We start from the raw sequence: 27,288 nt of genomic DNA, 5'->3' as shown, positions 1-27,288 counted from the left end.
GTGTAAAGACAACAGAGGTGCTTGAAATGTTGAGAATTAGTGGGTTTTCATAACATTTTCACGCAGATATGTTAAATCACTAAAGCTAGGGTTAGCCATTATAATTGTCTTCTGCTAGCCCACGGGACTAACATACTTCAGAGTTATGTGCCCCTCAACAAACCGTACATCCACCTTAAATACCATCTGCAAGGACATAATAAAAATACACAAAGCAAAAAATTTGTAAACAAGGGTTAGTAGCACAGTGGTACAGTAGATTGTCAATAAAAACAATAAAAGTGTGGATACAGATTCGTCTACCTTGTGTGTAACATTATTGCCAGTTACAAGGTAGGGAACTCTGTAAACTCATAATTCTGAAGGTTTGTTAATAAGCACAGAGCAACAGGTGAGTGCCCCATCTACTTTCTCCAGTTCTGTGTTGGCTATTGGGATCAGCATGTGGTCCTTCAGCTTTTCAAATACCTGTTTAGGGAAGAAAACGAAACAGGAATCGTTATGCTTTCCACCTCCCCGTTTTCCCTTTTCTCCGAGTATTTACAGAAGGAAGAGGCACAGGTTTATCAGGGGGCGCTAAGCCGTCTCATCATTTGTAATCAACACCAACATTTACAGTGTACGTGGCCTTCTGGCTACAGGATTCACACGCATCAGCACTGCAGCGAGCGGAACTGCTGCTACGCCCAGTTATGCACAAGCCGCACCAGGGGCACAAGAGCCAAAGTCATTAAATCAGTAGCAGAGGCGAGAACAGAGCCCAGGCCTCCTGCCTTTCGCCATCTGAATCACAGAATCATAGAATCACTTTGGTTGGAAAAGACCTTTAAGATCATCGAGCCCAACCCTTTAAGCTAACCCTGCCATCCCACCCCTAAGCCCCTCATCTATCGTTCTTTTAAATACCTCCAGGGATGGGGACTCTACCACCTCCCTGGGCAGCCCATTCCAGAGCCTGACAACCCTTTTGGTGAAGAAGTTTTTCCTAATGTGTAACCTAAACCTGCCCTGGCGCAGCTTCAAACCAATCCCCCTCATCCTATTGTCCATTACCAGGGAGAAGAGGCCGACCCCCACCTCACTACAGCCTCCTTTCAGGGAGTTGTAGAGGGCGATAAGGTCTCCCCTCAGCCTCCTCTTCTCCAGACTAAACACCCCCAGTTCCCTCAGCCGCTCCTCGTACGACTTGTGTTCCAGACCCCTCACCAGCTTGGTTGCTCTCCTCTGGACATGTTCTGGTTATTTCCATGATGGGATACAACAGCCCATTCTGGAAAGCACCCCATTTCAATTCCCACCGATTTCCCAGCGAGGCTGGGATGCTGGGGGTCTCCTAGGCGCCACTCTCACCTTCGCGCTCTCCGGGTACTCCTCGGGGGCTCGGTGCAGCAGGACGTGGCCTTTGCCAGGAATGTTTAAGTAGATGCAGTTTGCCGCGGCATCATCAGGCACCGTCAGCTTGTCGTAGCGGTGGTCGCTCATCTGTTGCATGGTCTGCCAGGGGACACAAAGCGCAGCTATTCAGACCAAACACATTAGCAGCCCCAAACAAATGGGAGAACAGAGCCTTCAAAAAATAGCAAACTGCCATTGCCAAGTCAGCCAAGAGCCATTCTGCTACGCAGCAAGCAAGGAGCTCTCTTTTCTTCTCTGCCCTTCAAGGAAGAATCTACCAGCCCTAACTGAAATGAGCAATAGAAAACCTTTGGGAAATGGTTCCTGCAAGCGGGGCACTTGGTAAGCATCGTCCGTGGGGTCTTCTCCTTAAGGAACGCGCATCGAGTATGCAAAACTCCTGCTTGCATTGATGGAAACTCTAGGTGCTCAGCACCTTCAAAGAAAGCAGCCATCATTCAGTATTTATAAAATGACCGTGAATTAATACAAACAGGACAGGAACAGTTCCCAGCTTGGATATCAGCCCAATCTTTAATTCTTTTCAAGGACCTCCTTTCTGCTTTCCAAGCAGTTACTCTTTCACTAAGCACCTGTGCTGGGGAGCGAGAAGGCACGTCTGCGCTAATCCGCGTTCCCAAGGGGACAGCACAAAAACCTCCCCAGAACAGCGGAGCCGGTGCGTTTCAGGTTTATAAATATAGGGCTCATACACAAACTGGGATCCTGGCTGGAATTTCAGAGACAGGCTCTCAGCACATGAGAAGCCTGAGATCCCATGTTTTGGATCAGGCTCAACTTTAATAAAGATGGGAAAAGCCTGGAGACAAGATGCCTGACTCCCCATTGTACTGTTCCAGCTTTACCTCAGCTTCACCCTGACAGACCTAGAATAACGCAGAACTGAACAAAACTCAAAGTCAAAAACTTTGGTCCTACTGAAAGCCTAAGCAAATTCAAGCTTTCCAGTTTCTCTCCTAGTGCCACCACGTTCCTACATACACTGCAAAGATGCAAACAGAAGGAAAAGGCTTTTTTTCAGCTTACAAATACTCACACTAACAGCATCTTAAAACTAAACTGGTATTCTGAGAACACATTTTTTTAACTGAATTCCCTTCTCAGGGAAACCCCACAGATTTATGTCACATAGCAGAGAGCAGACTTTGATTTTAGGCACAGTAAATTAATCTTTAAATAATTTACAAGTTAATTTGTACTACTTCTCATTCATTAAAAAGTATTATATGGAACTAAATTATAACGAGGGTCTACAACATACTGGGAAGCAACAACACAACTCACACTGGCACACACCTACAGTAAGTAATTCCTTTATAGGTCGGGATATGTTTTTCGTGTTGTAGCCTGAGTCACCCACATCCCGCGGAGAACATGAAACTCACAACGAAGAATGCCACGCATTCCTGAGGCAGCGTTATCAGATTGTCATTTCTTGTTCCTTCTGCAGTTATGAAACTTTCCCCAGTTCCCAAGGTCACAGCTACCTCCAGAAAAGGTTAATGTGTTTTTCTGGGGAAAAATCCTTGCACCTTTACTCCACCGGATGTATTTTTATTACTGTGTTTACCATGGTTGACTTCCCTACTTATAATTTTTTTTTTTCTGTAACATTGCCAAGATGTATTTTATTACGCTTTCCTTGATGGTGCCGACATCTAGCAGGAGGTGACATGCTTGCACCCAGCGCAACTCTTCTCCCGGGTAACCAGAGCCAACAGACTTGTCCTCTACCTGCAGCTTCTCTTTTCTTCCCCTACCTAATCTTTTAAAGTCTGGATTAAGGAAACGTATTTAATAAATCTGCACAGAAATACATCTGCCAGTAGAGGAAAAGCCACCACGCCTGGAGTTCGCTCAGCTCCCGAACAGTCGTGCTTTCTCCAGTCCTTGCTGGCAACAGAATCGTGATATTGTAGGTTTTCTGTAGTAACAGCTCGTTCATCAGAAATACATTGTGAATCGCTGGGTAACATTACCATATGAAATTACACATGAATTCTTAGCAGAAGGGTACGGACACATCTCCCGTCCAGTTGCTTCTGCAGAATGCCGGGGGGAGAGCACCAGCAGCAGGCAGGAACGACGAACAAGCGGCAGGGCTCCCGCTGTGCCAGCACGAGGCACGAACCAGCTTTGGGAAGCCTGGGACATGATGGGAGGGCACATTAGGAGGATTGTTTTCAAGATTAAAAAGCACAGAAGCGGTGGCTGAATTAACTCCGAAAGAAATGAGGAGAAGAAACGAGTGGGGAAATGAGATAAAGCAGCATGGGAGTTGGAGTACACAGCCGTGATAGCGGGAATGGGGTCTCCGCTAGCTCGAACACCACCGCAAGAAAGCGTTTGTTGGTAACTGGAGGTTTGACAATACAGGATTACTCTCTTCCTCAGCTTTCAAGTTGAGAAGGAAATCATATTTGCAAGCTTTCATCCCCGTTACAACTATGCCTGCACGTTAAAGTAAAATTTCAACCCCCACTTTCTTGGGAAAGCACCCTGGCAGTAACACCCCAAACCTGCCCAGTAGGGAGGCTCTGGGTGCAGCAGAAATGCACCGATACGCTGCTCTTGGGTTATTTTAAAAACCTATGGGGTTTTCCATATTTCTATTATGTAAAGTCACTGAGCATGTGCGCCCGGCCAGACTGGACTCCAGGGCAGCGGAGGAGATAAAAGCAAGGTCCTTTAATTGTATTTACTATCAGATACAACCCCAAAATAAGTATTTTTTTGGAAATGACAAGTTTATGAAGACTATAGCACTCACACAATGCGTTTGCAGAGGGCTGGCTTTCTGCCCACAGACATCGTACGACCAGCTACGTTAAGGGCCAGGCATTTCCCGCATGCCTAGTTTTTCTGGGAATTTTCTTCAGCCTGAAGAGGGTGATTTTCATTGCGCATTCTCTCAGCCCTTAGTCATGCTTTCCTTATGTTGAAGTCATTCGCATAGCCTAAAATGCCTTTTCTATAGTTTTTTTACAGTGTGTCCTCCGACAACTGAGGTAATGGATAAGCTAAATAATCCTAAATATGAAGCAGCATTATGCATGAAGGAAAAATGCGTATGTGTTTAGGGCCTATTATCACTGACAGAGTCAAGATGACCACATGCACTTTTAAACCAAGCCAAGCCTAGTTACAGATTTTCCCCCTCCATGAGGACAGCATTAGTCTGAGCCCTGCTGCCATCCGGGACCTACTCGCACCCAGATTGCCGCGGGACAGCCAGCGACCAAACCCACCACACCTGCAACCAGATGCGCCTTTGCATCTCCAACACCCCACAAGCAAAACCAGACCTACAGCGAGCATTCCCCTTGCTAACACGGCAGTGAACGCTGCGCTTAAAAACGCCTGCGTCATGTCGACAGAGAAACACAAGTGCGGATTTTCAGGGTCTGATTTTTGTTTTGATTAGCTCCTGCTCCCTTAGATCCCAACATTTAGAAGAAAAAACAAACCAAAGCCCAAGTCAAGCGCATGCAACCCTACACCCACAGGATCATTCCCTCACCAGATTTCAGTTACCTTGCCCTAAATCCTTCAAGTCATGGTATTCTTAAAAGAAAGCTGTTCACTTAAAACCACTAAAGATATTTTTTCCATCCTATCTCTTCCTTCTTTCCAAGCACATTAAAGTTTGGCCTGATTCACACCGATGCTTAAGTAACATTTGGCCCGGAATACACTGCAAGTTGGAAGATTTTAATCCAAGAGATTGAAAGTTGTGAGAAAAGTTTAAGCTACACTAAGACTTTGCCTGCAAGAATGAAAATTAAGTCTTTTGGGGTGCAGGGCAACTCACATCGATGAGAAGAATAACTCGGCAGTATGCAAGTCACATCCCCCCCCAGCTGTCTGGGACTTCGGAGGACATCGTGCTGCTCTTCTGCTCAGAGGAAGACCACTTGTGCCTGGAAATGACAGCAGACTTACGCCCTTACACACTTAAGGCAAAGGATAAGGTTGGGCACCCAGACAGTACGTTGCCATCTGGAGGGAGGACCAAGAAAGGTAAATTATTGCTCACTACTTGGAAAATACCTCTGGTTACCAAACCTGTCATTTTTTAATGCTTGTAGAACCTGGAAGTGCTTCTTTATTAGCGCTGCATGATGTGGGCTCCAGCCCCACATCAGAGCTGACGATGTCCCACTTCTGGATCCTAAGACAGGGACTGGAGGCGACATTTCTCTTCTTTTCTGAACTTGCCCCTTGCCTTTAGAGGTCCCCAGGTTCTTGCACTGGGAGAGACAGGGAACAATTGATCCCTGGGCACCTTTTCCCATCACCAAGAAAGGTAAATTATTGCTCACTACTTGGAAAATACCTCTGGTTACCAAACCTGTCATTTTTTAATGCTTGTAGAACCTGGAAGTGCTTCTTTATTAGCGCTGCATGATGTGGGCTCCAGCCCCACATCAGAGCTGACGATGTCCCACTTCTGGATCCTAAGACAGGGACTGGAGGCGACATTTCTCTTCTTTTCTGAACTTGCCCCTTGCCTTTAGAGGTCCCCAGGTTCTTGCACTGGGAGAGACAGGGAACAATTTGATCCCTGGGCACCTTTTCCACATCAGTCCTGATTTCACAAGCATCTATCATCACCTCTTAATTGCCCCTATTTTAGATTACAGTCATAGCTTGCTTAGTTTGTCTCCTTAGGCAAGCCGTTCCAGGTTATGTGTCCATCCTTATTGCACTTTTCTGAATCTTTCCAGTTCTGCTCTGTCTTCTTTGGAATGAAGGGATCATGCGTGATGTGTGCACACAACAGCCAACATGCACATGCACCACAGCTTTAATCTGTGGCATAATGGTGTTCCTCATTAGGCTTTCAGCTGAGCTGGCAATTTCAACAAAGCCCAGGATCTTATTTCTGTGGCAATGATCAGTCAGAGCACATTATTTTATATGTGATGTTCACGTCGTCATCCCCCTGCGCTGCACACCACTTTACACTTATCTGTGCTGAACTTCATTCACTGTTTTATTGTCTCTGTCTATTAAGTTTGTTCTTTGCTTTTTATATTTGGAGAAGCAATTGGCACTGGAGAGGGAAAGCAGCAGCCTTAGGGTTCAACACAAGAAGATGCAGGACAGAGTGGGGCTGGAGAGCTCTGCCAGGGTGCTACGCGCCTGGGCGCAAGGATGCAGCCTGCCACACAAACCACGCTACTCAACAGCTGCTCAAGAGTTTCCTTGACACGCAGAAGTGACAACGGTGACCGTTGGCCAGGCTGACCAGGGGGGACAGAAGAGCAGAGCTGGAAAAGCCAGCAACCTTCTTGAACGTCAAGATCTATGAGGAGTGTCACCCCTGAAATGCAGACAGGCGGGAAAGACAACAGCGGGGTAGACTCGGTAGGAAGGGGACAAGATGGCCACTTTGAGCAGCACAAATCACAGTAGAAGGATCTAAGGCTTCTTGTCGGGTACAGGCAAGTCTGCGAGAGGTATAACATAGGATAGACCCTACGGATGCAAACTGGATCTATCTGAAACCAGCAATGCCCTGGTCTGCCACAGTCAATATGCCAAATTTCTTAGCCCATACACAGCCAGAACATTACTTTAATTTCCACCCACGCTCTCAGCAGCTGGGCTTTGGGCTTTTCCTCCCTGCTGCACCCTCTCAAGTCATGTTTTCCAGAAGGCACAACTCTTTAAGCAGCCTCTCCCACCCTGCTCCTTTGGCTTTTCCGGGCGCAGGACACCTTTCGCATCACCGCAGATGTGATGGGTACCACGTGCCGTTCATACGCACGCCCGTGCCGCTCTGAACCACCTTGCGTCACGGCCACCCTGTCACCTGCCCAAGGACTGCTGCAAAGGGAAACCACAACCTGAGGAGGGGAAAAGGAAGTGGCTTACGTGTGTTGCTTGCAGTCAAGGCGAGAGGACGAACATCCTGTCTTTTGGAACAGGAACCCAGGGAGAGAATAGTCAAAGAAAAAAAAAAGTAGCAAAGGAATAGAAACATGAGTCCCCATTTACGCAAGTCAAATGACATCTTCTCAGTCAGCCTCTGACCCAGCGCCCGTGGCTGACAGCCTTACCGGTGACGACAAATAGGTATGGAAAGGGACGCTTTCCTTGCCCTTTAAAGGAAAAATAAAAATAAAAATAAGACTAATACAGTCTCTTTTCTATAAACATGTATTTTTGAATCTATCTTCCAAAAGACTAGATTCTTCTGCATATATGCAAACTGAACTGGCGCTCCGTTAAGCACTGTATGTTTATTACAACAGCTAACTTTAATTAAAGAAAAACACAAGTTGCCTTTTTAAAGTAGCAGGTCATCTGGTACTCAGTGGAGACCTGTGTCCTCTGAGATGCCGTACAACCCTAATTCATAAAGTAATGGAAAATTAGGAGGAGCTAAAGGGAAGTGCAGAGAATTTTATGAATTGACTGATTTTCCTGTCTACGAGGCTGTGAGCAGCAAAGGCTCGTTTTTTAATTTTCATTTTTAGGGGCACGTTGTCAGTTGTTCTCTGGATTCCACCAACCTGTCTTTGTTGCTGTGTTACAGAAAAGTCAGGATTCAGCTGCACTTTCTGCTAATTCCCTAACTGATGTCATCCTCTTTGGGTTATTAATATTAGTAATCATTTCCACAGCAACCCATTGTGATATCGTAAATAGAGGATTATGACTTCATGTGGGGAATAAGCAGAGGCACAAATTATGAATTCTTAAGGACGAAGAGATAATGTTTTCAGGCAAACCTGTGCATTACTAGAAAAGACAGACTCTATACAGACAATAGGAGGAACAGACTTAGCTGAGCCTGTTCCTGCTGCCCGGGGGTACAGGCTGCTTTCTAAGAACACCGGATAGATGAAGTTTGCCCTCAGGTTCTGGAGATGCTTCTGTGGCAGAGCCGGGAAACCCTTTGGTTTTATGCAGGCACTGTAACCCTGCTCTCGTGCAGGGAAACAGCGCTCGGCTTCTTAAAGCTGGCACACTGCAGAGACCTCAGTTATACGAGATGGAATAAGAACAAAAGGCATTTAATCACAGGAATGGGGGCAACTGCCAATGCTAGAACGACTCCTTGCGCCCAAGTCTTTAAAAGCACCGCTCTGATCGCAGCTTTGGATACAGACCAAGGGCCTAGTTCCCCCAAAGAGACTCCTTTCTATTTTATCCTTAAGATGGGGTTTTGATAAGCTTCCCTTCACTTCTGTCAAAACGGCGTAAGGGGCTGCGCTTGCAGTAGCATCCTTCAGGGACTAATTGAAGGGATGAATGAGCATCTCCACTCCCAACAGAAGACACTGAATGGGGGAATCAAGAACACGGCAGAACAATCACGTCCAACCTTTTATCGAAAGCAGGAAAAAAAAAAAAAGGTATTTGCTGAAGTCACAGTATTGTGCTGCTGTACATATTCTGATACGCTCTGACCAGGAGGCTGAGGGGAGCCCTTATTGCTCCCTACAACTGCCTGACAGGAGGGGGCAGCCGGGTGGACTGATGGGTGGATGGTCGCATCGCAAAAGTTCAATGTCCAGATGGAGACCGGTGACAAGTGGTGTCCCTCAGGGGTCCAGGATTTAGTGGTGGGATGGCAGGGTTAGGGTAATAGTTGGACTTGATGATCTTAAAGGGCTTTTCCAACCTAAACAATTCTATGATCCAGTTCTATGATTCTACGACCAAACAAAATCCTGCCTACTGATGGGCCCAGGATACCAAGGAGGAGCTCCAAAGCGCTGATACCACCGCTGCTCGGGGTGTCGCTGGGGCAGGTCTGTCCAGGGGACACAAGGGGTTACAAGCTCAGCTGCAATTACCTGCTCTGCCTCGCACCCCTCCTGGCAACCCCATGCAGCCCCGCATCCGCCACCACCACCACAACGCTGCCTCTGCAATTCCTCTGAAACAACCAGGTAAAATCCCAGGTGTTTCATGTGAAACTGGGAAGTACCCTGTTATCCCAGATCTTGGAGGGAATACCCCAGATACAGCATCCACATGGATTAAGCTCGGCCCTAAGAAAAGCTGAGAGAGTTGAGGCTGTTCAGCCTGGAGAAGAGAAGGCTTCGGGGAGACCTGACTGCGGCCTTTCAGTGCTTAAAGGGGGCTTGCAAGGAAGATGGGGACAAAGTTTTTAGCAGGGCCTGTTGCAATAGAACAAGGGGTAACGGTTTGAAACTAAAAGAGAGTAGATTTAGACTAGATATAAGGAAGAAATTTTTTACGATGAGGGTGGTGAAACACTGAACAGGCTGCTGTTGCGAATGAGTGGAATGCATCTCTCTCACAAGAGAGCAGCAGCAATACATTTTACTGAGGTAAACTAATAATTTGACAGAGTTCAATGAATTTGATGGAATTTAAGGAAGTTTAACCAAGGTTTGCCAAGTTTGATGGCAAGGTTCACCTTATTAATTGCTGCATGGAAGAAACACACAAAGGAAAATTGAGTTAGAATCGAGTTAGAATGATTCACACGGAGACCAGAGATGCAAAGGGTAAGGAAGACCCTCCCGTTGAGTCATGAGGTTCAGAGTAGACCCCCTGGCTTTCTAAACTCCTGAAGGAGCTTAGGTGAGGCTAGGTCCAATCTTAGTCTCAGACTTGGACAACAGTTTATGTCAAATGGAATTATCTATACAAAGTTTACAGTAATTAATATTTAATAGCTACATGGATTATTAATGTTTCATTAATATTAATTCAGCATACTATCAGCCACTTACCAAGGATCTGTTGTGAGTAAGGTATCTCTCCACCTTGAAGGATCTCAGTCTCAGGTAAGGAATCTCAAACCTTGAGAGGTGTCCCTGCTCAAGGGAAGAGTCACCTGGTGGGCAGTCTGGCTGCAATTCAGGGAGAGCTCAAATTGGACTTGCCCAAAGATCTGTCATTGGTAAAAGGTCTCTCTGCCTTGAGGAGCAACCTTGAGAGGCATCCCAGCTCAAGGGGAGATCACCGCCACACAGCCACGCTGCCTAGCAGGGAGAGCTCAGAGAAGGCTCACTTAGGCTGTTGTATTTATGGAATAAAGTGGTTGGCTCATAGCCAAATCGCATGTGATGAAAAGGTAGGCATGAGACTCCTTGTACCCACAACTCTGTTCCTTGAAGAGTCTTGGAAAAGCCACCCGCTACTCATGAGTTAATCGCATGTTGGCGTTCCAAGCTCACACTCATCGATGCTCCCTGCATCACTCTGCTTCTTTGTGGGTTTTCAGAGAACAGATTGAAACGAGAGGTGTTCTCGTTCCAGGCCTGGCTACGGCTCAGGCCTTTGCCTCCTTTGCAGCCTGTACCAAACTCCTGCTAGTTTGGTTAAGGGGTTGAGTGCACCCACCACAGTTGCCCAGAGAGGTGGTAGATGCCCATCCCTGGCAACATTCAAGGTCAGGCTGGATAGGGCTCTGAGCAACCTGAGTTGAAGATGTTCCTGCTCATTGCAGGAAGGTTGGACTAGATGATCTTTAAAGGTACCTTCCAACTCAAACCATTCTATGATTCTATATGGTGGGATGAGTGCTCTCCGTGTCACAGCCCTCACCCCCAGGCACCATGACAGGTTTCCTACCTTCCTTCTAAGTCCTCTGCTCCCTTCTGAGATCCATCAGCAACCACCAGGCACCTGGCATTATCTCAGAGAAGCGGGGTCAGCTGGAGGCTTTCTCTACCAGTCCCATGGGGACACCCTGAGGTTAGACCTTTGGAGAGTGTCTGACATCAGAGCCTGCCCACAGGACAACTCTCCCAATGCAGGAGAGAACAACTTCATTAGCAGGCACCTGCTACAAATACAACACGTACTGCTTGCAAGGGAATGGTTGAGCTTGCCAAAGCTGGGAACAGCACATGTAACCCTCAGATCCTTTGGGATTGCTACAGAGTTATCCAAAGGGTGACAGAAGATAGTTTGACCATAGACAAAGCTGCTTAAACCAAGGACTGTGTCCACCATCACCTGCCACTGTCCAAGTCCTCCCTCATCACAGAAAGTGGGGGGACTTTGTGCTCTGTACCAACCAACACAAACAGCCACCAGACAGAAATGTGGCTTTTCAGGATTTAGTATCGAGCGAGAGAGTGCAGAAAGGAGTGTGTAACAGATGCTGTGTCACGGTTCCTGTTCTCATCTTGCCTAGCATTTGCCTTTGCTGCTGGAACCTGAACTGGATTACATCCCAGGACGGTTCCTTCTCATCTGCTCTCCCAAGCAAGACCCCAGGGCTGCGTCCCTCGTTGTGGAAAAAGCAGTGCAGAGCCTTCATCCGCAGCGCTGCCCCATCATCTTCCTACGCCGGGGCCAGCACCACCACAGCCTGCATTCGTCCTCATTCACACTCACGGTAAAGGTCTGTGACTCTGACAGTGCAGGATCAGAGCTCACAAGGTGACATGTTTGGTGGAAATCCTGGCTTCACTGAGGGAACAAAAATAATGCCAGGCCTTACTGGCTCAACAGCCATGGCCAGTGTCCAACTATGGAGTTATGCGTATGGAATTACGAGCGGGTTTAGCTACAAGAAGGAATTAAATGCATGCTGAAAACAGCAGAGGGAAGTTAAAGTTTCGGATATGATAGCCACTACCGGCCCCGGTAGTTTCTGCAGTTAGTTTGTCTCTCTCACCCAGTTTCCTCGAGTGCCACTTCTCAGCTGCAACCCAAATACTCTATACTTGCCAGAGCCTGAAGAGGATTTCATAGTTAAAATGTCACTTCTGATTTATTATCTGCTTCTAGCATGTGCTCTATAATCCTAAACTCTGTGCACTCCTTGCCCAGCTCACTCGCAGCGCTTCACGTGGCACACACGGCACCGAGCTCCTGACCAATTGCTCTCTGCCATATGTGAGCACCAGATGCAATTTCTTTCTCTATTTTTAAAGTGCCGTAAGGATACACGAGTTGCACCAGTACAAACAATCAAGAAAAACATCTCTTTCAAACAAGGCTGTTAGTAGGAAGATAAATCCTATTTTAAATATAAAAGGTTAGCACGGCATGCCACAGCAGTTCACTTGTTGCCTAACAAGACACGCTGCAGAACGAAAACAACTCGACTACCCGCCATGGTTAAAGACAGCTTAATCATCTGGCTCGTATGATTGCATTTCCAGAGCAGACATGAAAAATGGCAACAACAAAGGAGAGGTTTAAAATAACAGACTGTCACAATAAAGGAGCGGCACGCTGGGCTGTGCCAGGCAAATGACTCAGTGGAAGCGCTCCCAGCACTGCTCCGGTCATCTGGTGAAATCCAGGGAGCAGCTTTTAATTCTCAGTATCAGTGCCTCATGGAGATCCTACTGCAATTGCATTTCCACAAGACTGCAAGAAGCCGATTACCAACTGATTTATTTTTTTTTTTTTTGCCTTCAGAGACAAATGAACAAATACAAAGAAATCACTGGGGTCAAAAAAGCAAGAATTAAAACGTTTAGAGGAAGCCAGTGATAAGCAGCACTGCCAACCCCATCATTTCTGAGACAGATGCTTTACCTATTTGTTTTCCAATAATTTCTCTGAAGAGATTTAGACTCTTGGAGGAATAGCTAGAGGCTCCCCAGGATAAGAGTGCAGCTGGAATCCAATACACACTCTGGGTAACTTCGTGTGTTGCTCTGACCACGACGTGGTTGCCTGATGTAACCTGTCAGCTCGCTGGGTGCACGAGGAGGGCACATGCTACGGTACAAAACCGCTGCTCCGGGCCACAGCCCCCAACCTCAGCTGGCAGGGTGAGAGCAAATGCGCCCGTCACACACATGGAAACGTGCTGCTAAACCTCCAATGCAGAGAAACACAGAGAAAATTGACATAGTTGATTTATTTTTCAAAAGATACCCACCAAAAAGCAAAGACTGCTAGATAATCTTGTTAGTTACCATTTTCTTTTAAAAATGTACCTGCTTTTTACTGTACCTTGACTAATGCTGGTAGTTACTTGACAGCTAGTTACCAGCAACATTTAATCAGCTTATCCAAAAAATATTTCTGGCTCCAATAGCTAAATTGATGCACTGCAACATGATTATCCAAGCTGTGCAAAAGGCTTTAATCAAACTGATGAGTTCTCAGATTAGTCCTGGCTCAAATTCAAATTGCAGCTCTGAGCAACCAGTATTGTACTTGAATTTTGCTCATGTTTATAAACACTCTATACAAGTGTAGGGCTGTCTGGGTATCTGCAAACTTCATCAGCCTGCTGCTCACGATGCATTTTGAGTTTGAGCCTGAATATTTGGGATAGTGCGTATTTCACAGGGAAAGATGCAGGGCACTTTCCATCCCAGCCTAAATCAATCTCAGAGCATCAGGAACATCAGACCTTCACAACCAAAACCATTTGTCATAAGCTTCTGATGGGAGAAGACACGGGTGATAAGCTGGGAATGTGCTCCCGGAGCTTCACGTAGTGATTTCTCATAAGAGGGTAACTTCAACAGCTCGTTCAAATGAACAAGCAAACTTAAAGCCACTCCAAACTATGTGGGAAGCCACGGGACTGTCCTCTTGTTTAAGAGCTCCCCTAAACTCATGTGGAGCAGTCAGGCTGCTATCCTATTCCCTTAATTGCTGCCAGGCCGCCAAGTTTAAGCCAGCCAGGACTGAACTTTCCTGGCCTCCATAATTCAACCCATGTCCAGCAGGGGAGATTCTGATATTTGAAATGTTGGTTTTATCTTAGCTGGGGACTGAGACACTTTAAGTCTTGAACTCCCACAAGATAAAAAAAGAAAAAAAAACCCCACCAAATCTCTGCCGAGCTCTGATAGTAAAAATGATGTTGCTGGGAAACGAAAAGTCCTAGGTTTATGCCCACGAGGAAGATGTACAAGATCTGAAAAGCAAATGTGCAGTGAAATATCACAGCACGGCAGTAAGGACAAGAAGTCTCTCAGGCCTCCATCTTGCAAATACTTAAGGATGTTTTAAAGTAACAAATATCACAAGCTTCCTGAAGCTGAGGAGGTGAGCAAGACACGCAGGGTGGGTTCCTAAGCTCTTTTGGGGGCAGGGACATTGGTTTCAGAGCTACACACTATTTCTGTTGTAAATGTCCTGCCTGGCACAGATTCAGATCAGTAGCCTTGGGCACCAATAGCTGTGCTGTTCTTTAAAGTATCTCATGCTTCAGTATCACGGCAAGACATACAAGTTGGGTTGCGTAAGGTGCATTTAAATTGAGCAAATTTCAGAGAGCTTTCTCACTAGCTTAAGCAGAGCTATCTCCACCCCTCCTCATTTACTATAAGGGACACACAGCTGGCTTCCTCCATGCATTAGTGATCATGTTGCATCAAGGATGCTTCTGCAAAGCTTCTGCAAAGCCAAAGAGCAAAGCCTGCACTCAGGTTCTTATTTATTGGCAAAAGAATCAGTATAAACATAAGCTGAAAATTTGGGACTGGCTGCCATCACTGAAAGTAGGTTTTGGTTTAACTTTTGAAGGCAAGTCCTGATAAAAATGTGCAAAACACTTAGCTGTTAATGCTTTCAGACATGTTCTGGCTTACCTGTGTCTCAAACCAAACCATGTAAGGTCCTAATTTACCAAAAGGGACAAACTCCCTCAAACTTCAGCTTCACTCCAGGTAAAATCTCAGTTGCACTTTGCTATTTCGGTGCACGAGCCAAAGTTTCTGCTGCAAAGCATCTGTGCCTGCAGCTGTGCTACCGTGCAGGAGCAGAGATGCTGATCTTTCGGGTGAGCCATCTCGTTGCCTATGTGCGTAATGAGATTCATAGCCTCAGGTGTCTCTGTGTCCACATCTCTGAAAAAGCTTAATTTGGTAGATTTGCTCTGAACACACCCAGCAGGCAGGAAAGCCACCGAGCCCAGAGCAAACCACAGGAGCAATAAACATTTCCGATTGGGGATGATGGTGGTAGTACAGCATTGACCTGCTACACAACGGGTTACTGGTTCTCAAGTCTGCCAACAAAGAAAGACCTAGATTCATGAGGCCTCTTAGCCTGAGGGTTCAAACCCGCACCTCCCACTTTAAAGGAAAATGCTCAGCGACTGAAATTATCGGCAAGGCTGGGGTGAGGCTACGCTCCCTCCTTTCTGCTGAAGTCACGCTGTTAATACCCTCATGGGACCAGAGAGGACAAAGCCTGAGCAGGAAGGAACCTGACTTTGCAGCCAGGTGATGGAGGGAGGAGGGATGTGGAGTCCTGGACTCCAGTCCTTGTGACTGGAGTTACTTACCAACCTCATCCAGAAAGTCTACACTGCAAAATGTGTGCGCAGGGCATCTTCACAACAGGGATCAGACCATCCTGCTTCCTCCTCCATGCCAAACCTTCCCCGCTGGCAAGTTTAAAAGCCACGTTTCCTCATGGCAACATCTGAAGTAAACATCTCCTACTGCTCTGATATCTCCTTCCTCCCTCTTATCACCAAGTTATCACCTTTTTAGTCAACAAAGCTGTAAGTAATAACCTGCGTAATCCATTTTAACTTGTATAATCCATTTATTTCCTGAAGATAGCTAAAGCTAAATTAACAGCACTGTTCTCTTGCCTGATATAAACATTCTTTATGGTTTGCACATACAGGAGACCCTGAGACCCTCTTTCATAGATCTACATCTATTTTAAACTTCCAGCATCCTTGAGCAGAGATTAAAAAAAAAAAATCCCAAGTCTGTTTAGAAAATTTTCTCATGTGCTTTACCTTGAGGGCTTTCTGTGCAGCTTCACTTGATCCAATAGCAATCAAGTTTGGTCCAGCCATGCTGCAAAAGCTCTTCAGATGCAAAGAATCATGAACAGGGACTGTGGACACAGCATAATCCTGTATGGGAGCAAAGAATGGTTGCTATAAATATTTTTAAATTGTCCTAGTTCCATAACTATATTGAGACATTCTATAATTAGTTTTACTCTCAGCAAATTAACAATAGCAACATATCCCAGGGCACAGTGTCAACTGTTTAAGTATGATATACCCCTCTGGACCAGCTTGTCTTTCTGGTGCACTGGAGTAAAATCCAGAACATGTTTCCAATATTACTACTGTTGCAACTGTAAAGAAATACATTAAAATAAGTAATTAAAGAGTATGTACATAAAACCGCTCCAGGGACCAGCAATAAGAACACGTTGCTGATACATGAGGATATTAAGAACATGAGTGTTGATACACTCTCAAATAGTAACAGCCTCCCACTATCCAAGTTACTTTGCAGCGATCTCACGTTTCAGATCCAACTTCAGCATCTGTTGCTTTTGCAGGCTGCTCAAACCTTTTCAGTAAATTGTCCTTTTTTTTTTTAAAAAACATAAGTCCTAAATAAAGCACTCGAGTGTGACAAACATCTTGACCAGTATAGTTTTTAAATTGGTTCACTAGATGATAGCTTACATTTCCCGTGGCATGAATGAATCTACAAACCTTAAATGTGTCAGCCAGAATTTCTGCACCACGTTGATTTGTCCTCCTGGAAAGACCCACAAAAAATTCTCTGCCTGGAATGAAAAAATGAAGGGCAGAACAATTACAGCTGGGTTGTTTTTTTTTTTTTAAACCATCCAAAAAAAAAAATCACCACATCAGCTCCTTCATCAGAACATACGCATTTTAAAAACAGGCCAGCTTTAGAGACAATCTGAAGCAATCTTTCATGGGTATCATTTTCTATCTTTCTTTTCTCAAGTTGAATAGTAAATATGAAAATTCAGCTTAGAAGAATGCAACCTGCAATTGTGAGCTGATAATTTAAAGCAATTATCTTTTTCCAGAAGACACATTTCACCAGAAGCATAAATAGCTTCCTCTTCTAAAGCTCTGCAATGGTCATTGAGTCAGGAAAGAGAACAGCTGGGCTGGATTAGCACAGCACTGATTGACCATTTCCCCCTCCCTCTGAGATTTCCTCTGGTCTGGAAGGCAGCTCTGCAGCCACCAGCATCCTCCAGCTCCAGAGGAAATCGGTGCTGGGTCTGCACTGCATTAGAAAGGCCTCCCTTCCCGGCCTGCCTCCTCTGAGACCCTTCCTTCCCCTTGGTGAACTAAGGCAAGCAGCCAGTCCACGGTGACGCTGATCAAAATAAACAGGCTCATTCAAGACAGGCGGGGAAGCAAGCCGATGTGAGAAAATGCCTAATGGGTTTAATGACACAAAAAACACAGTCGGTATCTTCATCTTTGAAGTCAACCATGCATATAAGTTGTCTAGCACATGACATCTGGCAGGCAACTCCACCATTTTCTCTGTAAACTAAAAACGCATTTTTTGCATTTGATTCATTGAACTGGTGACAATTGTCTGTATCGAGCTTTTACGAGTCCTGAAAATGAGTCTGGTGTACGTAGCTGCTTGTAATAAGAAATATGAAACAACTGCAGGCAGTTGACTACTGAAAGCATTTTTCTTATTGGCACTTTACAAGCTAAAATAAAATCTGTATGCACAGTGCTGCTCTTTGTACTGTGTGTACTGCTACTTCATTTATTCAGGCATTAGGCAGGACATTGAGGGTTGCATTGAAAATTCATCTCTCAGCTACCTTCGTGACGTTTAGTAAACAACCGATTTAACAAACCACACGAATGACATTTTATTACGCAGAAGACAGATAACATGTGGTCTTCGAGGCGGTCAGAATATATAAACAGCAAATTCACTACCACTGTACCTGTAAATAAGACGTCTCCACCATCCAAGGTTGCGTTTTCATCTGCCATCTCTACTATATTGAGGTTGAGACTTTCTAGTACTTTCTTCATGGCTTCAACCTGTTTAAAAGAGAGTTGTGTAAAATATATTGTGTCATTGAAAAATTAAAAAAACCTACCAGAAATATGTGTCGTTAATAAGAATTGAAGTCCTTTAACATGCACACCTTTAGCAAGATGGATGGGCAGTGTCCTTTGTGTCCCTGCCCATTGCAGTTCCCCAACCCTCTCCAGAGGCCTTTGAGGTCTGGAGTGGATGGGGTGTCTCTTGCCTTTGCACAGGAACCACGCAGTATCCAGGGGAGACAGGTGAGGGGTGCAAAACGCGTGTCATTCTGGTCCCTCTGCACAGAAATAACCCCTCTTGCCAACCTCACCCACTGGATTTGAGCAGGAAAAAGGACCAGCAGGAGTGACATTCTCTCCTTCCACGCTGCTCAAACAGAAGACATGGTTCTACCAGCCAACAGTCATCCATAACAGGGGCTAACGCTCGCTATGCTGAAGCACCATCATCTTGGTGGTTTGTAAGCCAAAAGAAGCACCTACTCGCAAGCAACCGCTCACCAAAACCTTACGACTACAGCTTATAGAATATCAATATAAATATGAGCTCGTCCATAGAAACCTGTGAATCTGATCCCACACAATAGCATCTCTGCATTCAGTGAAACCTCCTCACCGTGGTTAACCAGAGACGCCCAGCAAGCATTAACGAACGTGGAAGACGCAGTGAAGACCTGTTAGACACCTCTGATTTTTGCATGTCCCATAGATCACTTACCTATTTAATATGATAAATTAAGCATTTCTAGAAGAAATGCAGGAAGCTAAAGTAGGTGACACAGTACTTGCCTTCTGGCATCATATACCAATAGAAGCAACTCTAGCAGCCCTACTCTTGGGCTCTGCCAAACTATACCTGCCATGGCAGAGAAAGGAGACATGGTGGTGGTTAGTCCTTCACCCTCGCTGCAGCAACCTCAGGGCAACAGCAGCACGTGCTCTGGCTGTCATACCTTCCTAAGAGCAGTGCTGGCTTCAGGGAATAAGGGAGAGGGCAGACCTAAGCCCAATTTCCATGACTCGGCTGTGTGGCATTTGTGAGTCATCCCATTAACCCCGAAGGCCAGGCCTAAAAGGCAAGAGGAGGTCTCCACAGGCTGCTAGGACAGCAGATGTAGGTCTGTAACTGATAGACTGGGGGCATCACCTTTTCCAAGATTGATCTGCTCTCCGCAGATGCCTCCTCCTCTCCAGCACGTCCTCACTCTCCAGTCACTTTACATAAAAAACCTGGGACAAAAGCACACTGCTGAAGTAGGTGCCTCAGTTTCGAGTTGAACAGGACAAAGACAGGTCTTTGGGCCATCTGGAGAACGCTAATGGGTTACCCTGCAACATTGTACTGTACCCAGCAGCTTCCCGACACCCAGGCACTCATCCTCCCCACATAAAATCCCCTCCAAGGCTTTGGCACACAGACTGGAGCAAGCCTGTAGCACGCCCTTTACAATTATTAACGCTTCTTTTTGCTCCTCTGTCTTTCACTTGATGCTAAAATGACTTCAGGCTAAAACCTGGCACTGAAGAATCTCCAGGCTTAGTAGTAAGGATTCATCTTTCTTAGCCTTGTTGCTCTATCTCCAATGAACTTTAAAATTAGGTTTATAAGGAGAACTGGACCCATGTGATATTTTAAAAATAAATTGGAAACAGCTGAGTTAATATTGGAAAACCAACTGTTGAACAAACACAGCAACACTTTGTAACATCCGTGTGCTGATAGCAGAATGATCTTTTGCCCATGAAGCCCAGTGTTTTTTACTGTGCAGGTACTACGTGCTTAAGAGCCGTCAGGCCCTGAAAAAGAAAACAATTGCTTAATACGGAGGAATACCATTGAGGCATTCTATAAGAAGGTTCCCAATCCAAGAGCACGTAGGCTCACTGCTTTGTGCTGGTGCGAAGCAGACAAGCAAATTCACAACTGGGCGTAAGGACACCCTGACACATGGGTACACCAGCCACAGGCAGTTGGAATAAGTAAATATACCCATCAGATGGTGTTATTTAAGGCAGAAGGCCAAACCACAGGAAAAAAAAAAAAAAAAAAACAAGCCAGGATTAGCCAGCCTGTTGTGTGGTCACCTATCTCCAGTTAATCCACCCCTTCCAGCAGCTTCCAAAACCAAAATGCTAAGAAGAAAAAGCCCTTGCAGAAGCAGCCAAGCCAGCAGCCACCCCCACCGAGTCACCGCCCTGTCCTCCTTGCCAGTGCCGTGTCCCCACCGGTCTGGAGCATCAGCAGAGCTGCAGACCTTATGGTGGCAGGGGACCACCTCACCTATTTTTGGTGGAGAGAGCCAAAAGCAGAAGCTTCTCTGGACCACAGAAGACCATCTGAGAGAGGTAACATGTAAAACCTCGGCAGTCTACGGAGAAGACACAAAGGTGCCTCCAGGTGTTGCCAGGATGCCTGCAGACCTAATGGGGCCAGGAACCATGCAACGAATATTGCAAGCAAGCTAGGCAGGCTGGCTAGAAAATTTGTCTCTGTTAACAGTTTAAATAAACTTAATGGTCAGAAGGAGGCATGTTACTGAAGGGAAAAAAAAAGCAGCACACGTCTTGGCTACACGAGGACGGTCAAGGGGGTACAAAAGCCTAAATGTGGATCTGCCTGCAAGAAGACTTAGCTGTGACCAGAGCAAACACCAGTCACAGAGGCATGTGTGGGCTCCCTCCGGCAGGTGGGAAACCTGTCTGGGCATTGCAACCATGCAAAATGCTTGCACCATCCCGAGAAGCAACCCCAAGGCAGCTGGCAAAGGGCCACAGGGCTTCCCAGGCAGGGAGGCAGCAGCACTTCACATCCCCAGGCCAGAATGGCCAATTAATAACACTTGTGCTAGAGTATCAATTAAGTAAAGTGCCTAGCTAATGAGAATAGTGGAAGGTAAATGCTGACTTTGGATTTGTGATTTGAGTCATATGTATGTTTTAATCACCAGCTGCTGATTACCATTTAACCACCAAGCTACATCAGAGATGCCTTGAATTGTTTCTTTATTTAATTTATAGAGGTTGATGCAGCTGTAGCACAGACATTAAGGAAAGTTATCAGAACTAAAAGTTGTCCAAAATCACAGAAAACTAGTTTAATTTGCTTCGTGATTGTTTCAGGCTTTGAAGATATTTATAAGATGCTCAAGATGTTTTTCTCCAACAGTTGAGCTCATTTTAGCTTATGAAACCAAATTTAAATAAATAAAATGACTGCCATATATAAATAGCTGGATCTTTTTTCCATGATGGGTGTTAATGGATTCGAGTCTACGGTTCAATGTTTTGCAGGGGTTTTAGGCAACCAGTAGAAATTCCTAGAGTTTTAATTGGAAAATGCTGTTTGCACTACTGCTGACATATGCTAGGAATATCTTTCAATATCCGTTGCTTGGGTAAAATAGAAGTCTCAAGTTACTGTTTGTTTTCTATGGGCAACACCAGGAACTTCATTCCATAGAAGCAGAAATGAAAAAAGGAGCACCAACTGAGATGGAGAAGATCGGAGGCAAGACTTGACATTATTAAAAAGGCAACCAGAAAAAAAGAACTTGTAAATACTGGATTCCAGAAAAAAAACAAAACCAAAAATGAACAGCCTGTTTGCCTTTGCATATAGCTGAGTTTCCTGCACGGAGGATAGCACAGCCTCACGCTACCTCCACCACATCATATTTAAAGCCATCCTGCAGCAGTTGCGAGTAGGGTCTCCAATGCAGCATGTCCACAGTACGTGCCGGACACACGACCACCTTGGAAACAGCGTCCTGCATCATTCAGATCTTGGGTTAGTGTGTGGGAAAGTCCACACAAGTAGCTTGAGTCTGCATCTCATCACTGCAAAAGGGAATCGAGGGCTTGGCTCCATCCTTAAGCCTTCCCACAGCAGGAAGGATTGTGCCACTTCCCAACAGAGGTCCTACCCTGGAGACAAAAGTAGATACAATCTCTAGCTAAGGAGGGACAAGTGACTTACCCTCCAGTAAGAAGTTAAATAGGGATGCAAAGGGGTTTGATTTTACAAAGGCCTCTATCCTCCTCACATTTTATCCTCCCCAAACAACTGATACCGGTTTTTCTGAAGCGTGGAGCCTTAACACATACTGGCGAGATTTTATAATGAATGAAAGACTAATTCACAGACCGAGCTTTGATGTATGAACAAATAACCACCTCTTGCTTTTTTTTCCAGGAGAGAACTGAAAAAAGATGGATGGAGAAAGTCCTCTGTGAAGCCGCAGTTACCCAGGAGACACCGGTAAAATACACAAAGTATTTGGAAATGACCTGATTACAAGCATATTCACTGTGAAGACGACTTACTGCTTGCTTTTTTTCATAAGTAGCCAAGAGGAAAAGTCACCTTCCCTGACTTTATCTCCTTTATTTGAAAACTAAAACCCCAGGTAGTCAGAACCATAGCACAAAGAAAACACTGATCTGTGTCCTTTAAGATTGCTGTATCATATTATCTTAGGTCAGCTTCAGGTTTGCAACGTGATATTGGGTTTTATTGTAAATGTACCCATTAGTACATCAGTTGAGTGTTAAAGCTTGTATGCTTTGTGTAGTGATTTTTTTTTTTTTCTAATAAGCACATTCCTGGTGTGAGACGGGATGTGTCTAATCCATAGCAAAGCTGATTGAGAGACAATGGGCTCCAGCCAGCTCAGCTCTGTTTCAAGGAAAGAGGACAATAACTGTGTTTGACATTTATAAGAATCTAACTTCCTCGTGCTTTAAAAATGGAGCTCATTACCCTCCGGACTGGTGCCTTCCACCAATTACTGTAACTGATGGGGGGGATTTTGCCTTCTCGATATTAGTATTTGATGCACTCTAAATGGAGGCTGCTTCCTAAATTATTTACTGGTCTTCTGCGCACTAACCACGTTATGGGATTTACATTATTGACAGTAAGAAGGAAACGATCTTTTCAAAAGACAGCGGAAACGGGGGAATGATTTTGCGAGCCATGGTCTCACCCCTGCCAAGAGCAGGGCAGCTTTTCCCCTGGGATGCCAGGGCTGGGTGGCGATGGCCAAGGGCAAGGCACCACCGAGGCTCCCAAATGCCCCATGGGCCAGGGCACAGCTGGGGCTCAGCAGAAGCTGTGGATGGTACCAAATCAGGCATCCCCTAGTGACTGCAATTACCCACCCGCCTTCGCCTCTGAGCTCTCGGTGGAAGGGGGAACAAGTCTGCAGACCTGTTTCAAATGAAAGGATGCAGAGAGGTTCAGAGAGCAGAAGACCATCCAACAAGCCAGAGATTAAATGAGGTTTCTAAACCAGAAGAGCTCAGCTCTTAAGTGCTAACAGCTCGGTTCTCCAGAGACCGACCACAGCCGTAACAAAAAGGGTGCTCAGCCCAAGACATGCTATTGCACACTCTCCTGAAATTTTACATCCATCACCAATTTCTCCAACATGGTAAATCACAACTATTGTGTTTCAGTCTCCACTTCATTGTGTTTTAAACAGTCATTTATAGCTGTGCAGAGCAAATGTCAGACTTAATATATGCAGGAGTTAGACTATGATATCTCCAAGGTGACTATTTCTGGAGCCATTAGCTCCGAGTTCACAAAGTGCCACTGTCAATATATTAATGTATTTTTCAGCAAGGCTCCAAGTGAAGGCTATAAATAGAGATGGACAAATCCGGGGCCAGGAAAGGGTAGACTTCAGTTTTGCAAAACCAGATACCAGTGTTGGTCACAATCCAGATTCTTGCCTGTCTGAATCTGCTCCGTTTGGAGATGTGGGACGTCCGCCTCGTCTTGACGATAAGCATTAGCCTTCTGGGCTTCCAGAGGCTTCGAAGAAAATAAAGCAGCACTGTAATAGTTTTGAGGTTTTTGAGAAGAAAAACCCACTACTGGTTGTTTTCTTGCTTTAAGTAGGTCAGATACACACCCTCATGTATACTGATCTCAGAAATTCGTGGGATGTGGGTTGTGGCAGGGTTTCTGACTCCTGCTCCCAGTGTTGATACCAGAAAGGGACCTGGCTCTTGAGAGCTCAGATGGGAAGTGGTGGAAGAACGAGATGCTCCAGTACTGCTGTGATCACGCTGTAAGAGTGTGTTAAGTGCAAGATGAGTAAGGTCAGCTCCGTCCCACAAAAAGCCACCAGCACAGCCTGGTGAGGACACCCTGTACCTTCTATTCCTGCTCCAGCCAGCTGACAGACCACAGTTTGCTTTGGCAATCGATCCCACTTTCGACCCACACAGGGCCTCCATGTCCATCCCACTGCCTCTTTTGGGACGGGGAGAGGTGGTGAAGACTGGCAGCAGCCTGGCCCCGAAGCAAATCGCCGGCTGCTCGGCAGCACGCTCCTGGATGCCGTGGGTGGATATGCCACTGCCAAGCCACCCAGACAAATCTCATCCAGACTGCTCATTTCAGGGCGATCCAAGCATGACTTCATCAAACCAGGTTGCGCATCACAACATGTGGAAAACAGCATTATGTCAGAACACCCAGAAAAACCTTTTTGGGAGTTTCAGTTGATCCTACCCTGCCGCTCTCTGCTGACATGGAGCCCCAGGGCCAGGTCCTTACCCAAATGGTGGGGCAGCTGTACTGCAGCAGTCAGACTTGTATGGCCTCAGTGGCTGTGCCAGAGTACCCACCAGCACACAGCTGGCACCAGACACCGTGCTCCTTCCACCCTGCTCAGCCCTATCTGCCGTCCAGCATGCATGCAGCACGGCTCATCCTCAACCACTTCTCATCAAACAAGGCCATGGGGGGGGCCAAGAAGGAACACCGAGGTACTCCCAAGCCATGTCCTCAAGCAGAAGGTAGACAACTCCCATGCCAACGCTTTCAGGTTGCAGCTCAGAGGCAGTTTCACTCTTACCCAAAGCTTGCACCAAGCAGGAGCAGCTTTTGGCAGAGTTTGGATAGTTCATAAAGCATGGAGTTCAGAACAGGCCACATGGATAACTACCCCATTCGTTATCGCCCACAGACAGCTAATTACGGATCCAAAGCCACTTACTGGCCTGCTACTGGAACAGTCACAGACTCTGTGCCTAGAGCTGATGTACCCGGTGCCAAATGTCCATTGCCCCTAGAGAGCGACCGCAGGTCGGGGTGAGTACAGCACTGCTAGTGATTAACAAGGAAGGGGAAACATGGGAAGAGGTGGACCATGGGGCAGCAGAGAGGGACTGGCACATGGAGGAGGAGGAAGAGGAGGAGAAAATGGCAGATGGGCTCCGGGCTTCTTGTCCCAGAAAAGCTTCTCGGCCATGCAGGAGGGACGCTCCAGCCTGGCAGCTCCCGGGAGGTCAAGCGGCAACCTCCTCTTCCAGGTACACGCCCTTAAAAATGTAATTAATCTGGATGTCCTTGGAGTAAGTTGTGTTTCGATAGCTAAGCAGAACCAAAGCACGTGAGAACAACTCTACATGGCTCAAGCAGCAGTAAACCACGCCGGGGTTTCCCCTTCCTCTCTTCCACCCCTTAGCATTTAAAATGCAGGGACACCATTTCCCACAGAACAGGAGCCAGCAATCTGCTCACTTGTTACAAAAAGTTGAGCTGAAATTTCAACCCACAGCAAGTGGAAATAATTTCAATCAGGTATTAAAAACTTCACAGCAAAAAAAAAAAAATTAAAACAAAGGATGCTTAAAAAGATGGGAGATTTAAAGTCGCTAGAAGAAAAGGCTCGCTAAGATCCACTAAGCATAAAATCAGGTTAGTGGAAAAGTTTAAGCGGCGTGAATGCATTGTTACAGAAACACAGTGAAGATTTTGCTGGATAACGAAGATGACATGAAATTTAAGTCGTACACAGGCATGCTGAGAAAGTAACGTTCTAAATACTTTCTGCTTACATTTACAAAATGATCAATTGTCAAGTGTTGGACAGAAATATATTCCATTCTGCCTGGACATGCACAGCGGGCCAAGAATGCACCTGGATAAGCCACACATTCATTATCTCCCAGACACTCAATATCCCATAATACCCCCAGCGACTGCCAGCTCCTTGTCCACCCTTGACCACACGCCATGTGCCCCATTTCACAGCTGAAAAGTATTTAAAATTCATGAAGCCTGTTGAAAGCTCGACTGTCACATTCTGCTCATTCCAAAGGGTATGGGAAAACCGTGCAGAAGGGACATTTCAACCGGGGCTATTATGGCTCTTGAATAACCCAATATTCCATTAAATTGCTAATAAACCCACTTGAAGATAAGTTGATCACAATCGAACCATACAGTAGCATTCCTTTCCTTTAACACAGAGTTGTCAGGTTTCACTCTGTACTGTACTACTGTTTCTGCGCCGTTTGTTCGTGCCTTGACACGGAGCATTCAAGATACTCACTTTGTCCCCAGTAATCTAAATGCCCCATTCTAAAGAGGCTGAAAGATCTTTGGCAAGGATAATACTCCGCTTATTTTAAGGTAGGGAACTCTCTTTCAAAGGAAAATCTACACTAAAGCGGTGCAAAATAGCTGTACCTCAACTGGGATATTTGGGATTTGTAACTTCTTGAACAGGGTGCTCACAATGTGAACGTAGTGGTAAATGGTACGAGCACCTCCTGGCTTCCCTAGCGCCCAAGACAAGCTTGGGCTGGTCTGAATTTTCAGTTGAGTTTGTGGTTCAGCAACTCGTTTCCTCCTCCCTCCAGCAAATCTTAGTTTTATCAACCCAAATAAATATAAAAAACTTTGAGAAACCCTTCAAGAGCGTTGATTTTGCATTAAAATGGATTTTGTTTAGATTCCACACAGTTAATTGTCAAGCTGCTGGCATGCCTGCTGTTGCCTTTTGATCTTGGTGCGTGCACATGTCATTGTGCCAAGAGGACTCCAAATTTTGTAATTTCAAACAGTGAAAAGCATGTCAATCTCCTTCTCGGAAGGGGATTTAGAAGCTTTAATTTTATATTAACTAACCCGATACTGTAGAAAAGCAGCTGCCACCCAGCTCTGTCCCAACAGGACCCCAGGAGCTGTCATCATCACCCAGCTCTTCACTCTTCCCATCTCTTCTCCGAGGTGTGTGGGAGCCAGCCTGCAGATTTCAGCTGCACAAGTGGCCGAGGACCATCACTGGGAAGATCTGGCCCCATCTACTCCGTCTGGTGGGAAGCCA

General features: G+C 45.8%; 2 protein-coding genes across 2 annotated transcripts in view; one reads left to right on the top strand and one right to left on the bottom strand.

Annotated features, from left to right (window-relative positions):
• Positions 1-351: 351 nt before the first annotated feature.
• Positions 352-21,933, bottom strand: DDAH1 (dimethylarginine dimethylaminohydrolase 1). Its single transcript, XM_009635082.2, has 6 exons — positions 21,820-21,933; positions 18,055-18,154; positions 16,811-16,884; positions 16,091-16,210; positions 1,351-1,494; positions 352-468 (listed from the first exon to the last, which is right to left on the bottom strand). Exons 1-6 carry the CDS (start codon positions 21,931-21,933, stop codon positions 352-354), a joined length of 669 nt encoding a protein of 222 aa, XP_009633377.2.
• A 3,174-nt stretch (positions 21,934-25,107) lies between these two features.
• CCN1 (cellular communication network factor 1) overlaps positions 25,108-27,288 on the top strand; it is an 81,861-nt gene continuing 79,680 nt past the window's right edge. Inside the window, exons 1-2 of the mRNA XM_009635081.2 lie at positions 25,108-25,265; positions 25,916-25,987. Coding sequence (XP_009633376.2) covers positions 25,108-25,265; positions 25,916-25,987 — 230 coding nt within the window. The remainder of the gene's footprint in view (positions 25,266-25,915; positions 25,988-27,288) is intronic.

Source organism: Egretta garzetta, unplaced genomic scaffold, assembly GCF_000687185.1.
Source record: "Egretta garzetta isolate BGI_Z169 unplaced genomic scaffold, ASM68718v1 scaffold43, whole genome shotgun sequence".
Classification (NCBI taxonomy): Eukaryota; Metazoa; Chordata; class Aves; order Pelecaniformes; family Ardeidae; genus Egretta; species Egretta garzetta.
This window is presented reverse-complemented; position numbering and strand designations above follow the sequence as displayed.